Source organism: Macrobrachium rosenbergii, chromosome 2, assembly GCF_040412425.1.
Source record: "Macrobrachium rosenbergii isolate ZJJX-2024 chromosome 2, ASM4041242v1, whole genome shotgun sequence".
In the NCBI taxonomy this organism is placed as follows: domain Eukaryota; kingdom Metazoa; phylum Arthropoda; class Malacostraca; order Decapoda; family Palaemonidae; genus Macrobrachium; species Macrobrachium rosenbergii.
Window position 1 is genome coordinate 21,810,819 of NC_089742.1, and position 5,397 is coordinate 21,816,215.

General features: G+C 36.0%; 1 protein-coding gene across 1 annotated transcript; it reads right to left on the bottom strand.

The window, feature by feature from the left end:
• Window positions 1-178: 178 nt before the first annotated feature.
• On the bottom strand, window positions 179-4,642 carry LOC136843952 (gamma-butyrobetaine dioxygenase-like). The gene is made up of 9 exons (XM_067112959.1): window positions 4,419-4,642; window positions 3,665-3,776; window positions 3,259-3,458; window positions 2,892-3,023; window positions 2,506-2,699; window positions 2,068-2,173; window positions 1,707-1,921; window positions 1,313-1,473; window positions 179-952 (listed from the first exon to the last, which is right to left on the bottom strand). Exons 1-9 carry the CDS (start codon window positions 4,488-4,490, stop codon window positions 792-794), a joined length of 1,353 nt encoding a protein of 450 aa, XP_066969060.1. The 5' UTR covers window positions 4,491-4,642; the 3' UTR covers window positions 179-791.
• Between the last annotated feature and the right edge of the window lie 755 nt (window positions 4,643-5,397).

Genomic DNA, 5,397 nt, shown 5'->3' on the forward strand with positions numbered 1-5,397 from the left:
AGTTAGATAACACCTAACACAAAACATATATTCTCTTATTTATTTTCTTAATGGATTATAGTGAATTGAGGACGTCTGTTTTGATACTCGAAACTCACTTATTTAAAAGTATCCATCATCGAGTGTTAGACATTTAGAAGAACGTTTGACGAAGAATTTAGGATATAGAAAGTAATTATTCCTTTCATTTTTATTATTTCGAAACATTACAAAAATAAATTATTGGGATGCACTGAACAATGCAAAATTCTTTTTCGATTATCACAATAACTAAAAACTATATTCGTTAAAAAATATAAATGCTATGTTTCTACAATGGAACATGAATGTAATGTACAATGATATATATAATGGAGTGCATAAGTTGATATAAAGACGTATTTATATATAAATTTTAAAATAGAATAGATGGAAATGAATTCTGTTAAATGCATCACGAGCTAAAGTAATGTCATCAAACATTTTGTAGTCAGGGCATTAGGCCGACTCTAGCGTTTCAAAGTATTAGAAAAATTAATTATTAAAGAAGTTATGAAGAATAAAAGAATAATTATGAAGTAAATATACAATAGAAAAGAACAGGAAAACACAAAATATATATTCAAAATATTCTCTATCATAAATTGAGTGTTATGGAATCCCTTGAATTATATGCTTCTAACCCTTCATCGTAATATTTTTTTAGATATATTTCTTTTCTTACTAAATATTTCATTTAGAAATTTCTTTCTAAATATTTCTTTGAACATCAATAGGAACAACTTAAACAAAAAGAAGAGAATAGTTAGGCCTCAGACAGTACGGAGGAGGCCTCGTTTTTCTTGGATTTTCCTCCTGCGGCATCGAGCCTCATCCCAGTCGAGGTAAGAAGATTCGATGTGTCGATCGCTGAAGGCTTCGTATCCCTCACGGCCGTGAAGGCATCGCACGTTGTCCAGGGTCATCAGGTCACCTGGATGAGAAAGAAGATATGCTGAAGACAACTCACTTTGACTTGATGGAGGGCATCGTTTATGTATTCATCCTTTTGCTATTCAATCTTAGAGCTCCATACTTTCATATGTGCAGTCCCAACTATATAGGTCTTCGTGACATTCTTATATCATGTATGATTAAAATGATTCAGACAAAATTTTACAGAGAGAAAAGGCTTAATTGTTATGATAGTTTTTTTTCTATTACTTCTTATTGATATTTGCCTTAAAGCCCAAATAATTTCATATCAAAGATGCAATTGGATATCTTGTTATAGTGGAACACGTGATTAATTCTTGAAAGAAAAAATGCTGCAAATGCAAGAGAGAATGCTTACCGGAGTCCATCTTGAAGGTTGAGGAGTTAGCGTAAAGGATGTCGTTGAAGAGCTTCATGGCTTCGTAGAATTTCTTGACCTTATTCGATGGCAGGTCGAGATAGGAGTCCCGGATGGCGTTGTTGACAGCAACGCGAATGACCTCTTTGTTGCTGTTAAGTCTGCAATAACAAGTTTAATTTCAGTGCCTCCGATAGCTTTTGAGGTAGTTAGTATATCTTATTAACCTCTGTTATCTAGAATTTATTTTGGTCAATTCACTTATTCATTAACAAAATTCATTAGAAAACAAACTAGCCTTCTATCCATAAAGTTTCATTTACATACTATGATGAAGGTTCTTTCAACTTCAGCACCTTTGCTGATTTTATAAGAGATTTAAATAGAGACTCACGTGATGATAGGGAACTTGGAGATCTTATAGAACTCGTCCATCTCCCAGGAGAAGTTGGCGTGACCTTTGTCCCAGAAGTAGGAGTCAGTGGTGGTCAGGATCTCAAAGGCCTCTGGGTGTTCCCTCCGGAGGAGCTCAGCGCCAAAGAGCCCATCTGCAATGACGCTTTCACCTCCGGTGCCAATGTGCTGCTTCACACAGTGGATGAATATGATCTGGTGAAAGGATGACAATCAACATTAGTAATGACAAAACATTATAAATTCTCACATGTCTTCAGTATTGTTATTATTATATAGGCAAATGAAAATATTTTAATGGTGGTTAAAAAAAATTAGAAGCAACATGCATGGATTCATACCCCGGGCATTTGCTCGTACTGGGGAAGGTCATTGTGCATCCCTAATTTGGCGTTGGTAAAAGCGACGTTGTTTGTGTTTGGTCTGTTAATCACTGGAGAATGTGGTCTGTGGAGAAAGGAATAAAATAAAGATCACAGTATCCTGGGAACCTCTCTTCACATAATGAATGTATGACTTTACATATGGAGCATGGTTTATGATTGAAAAGTGTAATTTGAAGGGTTTTTGTATTTATGAAATAATAATTGGTAACACACACGAAAATAGCAAGAATTCAAGTAGAGTTACCTACGAATGGAGATACTTTAATTCATACTTATAAAGTAATGTATAATAAAATGACAATGTAATGAGCTTATATTAAATTTTTAGATAAGTTACTGAATGGCTAACTCTCAGTTAAAAATCCCGTGTCCAGTTAACTAGTGGATACCCACCCATAATGCGACTGTTTAACGAATGCAATGTGTTCTATCATTTCAGGTCCTGCGACGTCACTATCTGGCACATTCTTGAGCATCGCTGATCCTTGAGTCTCCATAGTTATGAGCCATTCGAGGAGGACCTTATCGTCCTTCTTCATTGTCTCAAAATCGAACTCTCGCAATTTGTGGTTGGAGCCCCAAGGTTTCTGAGTAAGAAACATGTGTTTATGGCTTTCTGTTTAAAAATACTCTCACACGCATACATACAAACAGTTAAATGCGTTTAGAATTTCGAATTTTACTTAGATATCTTTCATTCAGGTATACTGAAATTATTTTGTGCAGCCATTATTACTGGAACTTAGCCTCTGACATAAACATGGAGGAACCCTCCTTACCCTTGGCAAAGCATAAACTTTTCTCCTGAGGGCTCTGGCTGTTGGCGTGAATGACCTGGCATGGAGCCATTCTGCTGGGTACTCTGACACGTGCCCATCACTCCATTTGATGCTCATTACCTCATCATTACTCTGAAAATAAACGAGGAATGTAAATATGCTAATATTTTTCATCATATCTACAGGATACTACATGGCAATATACACTAGTTATTTAGAGGAAGGTAACAACTCTTAGCTATATAAAAACAACAAATAGGATTACTGTCTATATACAAAATGGTTTAATCATGGGAAATGACGTCCCCTATCTACCCAGTGACAATTAAATTGGGATTTTGTTTCCTCAAGTGACTTCACTTCCTACCTGAATGTCCAAAGCTTGGACATCAACGTCGAGGTCAGTCAGAAGGTATTTCCTGCCCAAGGCTTCGTTGCTGTAGCAGTCAGGGCACCGACAGTTATCCCTCAGCCACACGTAGGGCATCGGGCTCTCGCTGCCATCACCGAATTTGACATTCACTGAATCTTTACTCACTTGGGTAGAAGATATCGGGACACCTGGAACTGGAACAACAAGGAACTTTTAATATTCTCTCTCTCTCTCTCTCTCTCTCTCTCTCTCTCTCTCTCTCTCTCTCTCTCTGTCTGTCTGTTGAACATGCATGCTTCTATCTTTTTATAACATGAAAATTGAAAAACTTTACTACCATAAAAGATTACAGTAGATTACATTGATGAAAATGACCACAGTTCGAAGACTTGATATTTACCTGGTAAGTCCGCTGCTTCCTTCACCTGATGCTGTTGCCAGGCTTTGGATGCGAGACTCAGAGATCGAGTGGTCTTGCAGTTGATGCAGTTCTTGGTGCATATCTGCCTCACCTGTAGTATGTTACTAAATTAATATCGTATCTATATAAAATGGACATATTTTTTTTTAAATGGTGCATACGTGATTGTTTAAACATGTGCTTATATGTCCACTTGAATATCTTTCCATGGTGACTTTTAATTTCCCATAAATTATGTTGATCAATGTAAATTACTGAACGATAAAGGTGTCTTTTGCTTTAGTTTCAACAGATTTTTTTATTTTTGTATCATGGTCTTTCATGTTTACTGAAAATCATTTTTATTATAGTTTCTGAGCGATGGTGATGGTATGGAAGTAACAAACAAGGAGTGAATATTAACAAAATAAAAGAAATAAAGTTCATGATATATAGACAGTAATGTTCTAGTGATGAAAATATAAAACTACAATAAATTGAATGAAAAGCTTCAATTGACTAGTAAGAGCTTCCTTCTCAAAATAAAAGACATTAGTATTTTTAAGCAAAGAATTATTCTAGTAAGATGTTATAAATTTGCTATTGAAACAGCAACAACAAATACGGTGGCATTAATAATAATGATAAACTGTCAGAAGCTAATGGTGGTGAAATGACAAACCAAAGAATACGCTGCAATTCATTAGTGATGGTGATATTTCGGCCAAGGAAAAACTCAGGTTAAACAACAAACCTGTAGGGTGGCAACATTCCTGAAAGCTGCAACGCCGCTGAGGAGAGCTCTCGCTGTGGGACGGTATGCCATTTCTCTTTCAAGAAATTCAGTAGAAAAGACTTTCGCAATAAGCGTTATTTGTTTAGTTAGTCCTCTTTTGTTTGCTGCTTTGAGAGCAGAATAACAGATGAGACTGTCTTTCTCCGCGGAGCTCTTTCACTGACACTGTCACTAAGCTTTGTGCTTCACTGACTCGCCAGTCGGTCTTTTATATGCGGCGATCCGAAAGTGGACTTGAACCTCGTCTTGTCAGTTGTTACGTCACTTACGCTTCTCCTCCTTCTTGATAAGGTTTCTTACCAATGGGCAGTTTACAGAGTGCAGCCTCACTCAGTCGTCGAAGCTTCTCGAAGAGGTTAAAGGATTCATGAATAACGCGAATTCACGAGAAACAAAAATCAAAATTAATTTCACGAGTATGTGTTTCCATAGTAAATTCTGGTTTAGTGAATAGGTCTAAACGACTTTAAATCTAGATTTAACATAAAATATCACTACTGTAGAGAAGAATACTAAAGAACAAAACTCCCCAAAATATACATTATTTAAATATGATGACTATATGATAAGTATTTACTTAGGAAAATCTGTGTTTGTGTTAGGTCTGCAGAAGTTACTCATCTAAGCTATTACAAAATAGTTTTTACTGTCAGAATGTTAAGGAGAACTTTCTCACGGCTAATGAGCTTGTGCCTAAGACTTATTATCAGGCATTAGATGTTATAGAAAACTGAAGGAATTAAATAAATTGAGTGTTCTAGGGTAACTGGGATTACTCGATGAATAGTCACCTATATGGTTGAAGAGTTTTCTGTTATCTGAAGTATTGGTACTGTTCAAAGGGCAAATAGATTGTTTATGTAGAGTAAAAGGCGACAGGAGCCGACCCTGTATCATGTATTTTGGCTATTAATCAAAATCAGAGAATATTATCAGT

Coding starts and splice junctions, on each gene's coding strand:
- LOC136843952 (XM_067112959.1), bottom strand. CDS start 4,490: ATGGCATACCGTCCCACAGCGAGAGCTCTCCTCAGCGGCGTTGCAGCT. Junction 3,777..4,418: donor GGAATGTTGCCACCCTACAG/GTTTGTTGTTTA, acceptor AACATACTACAG/GTGAGGCAGATATGCACCAA. Junction 3,459..3,664: donor GGAAGCAGCGGACTTACCAG/GTAAATATCAAG, acceptor TTGTTGTTCCAG/TTCCAGGTGTCCCGATATCT.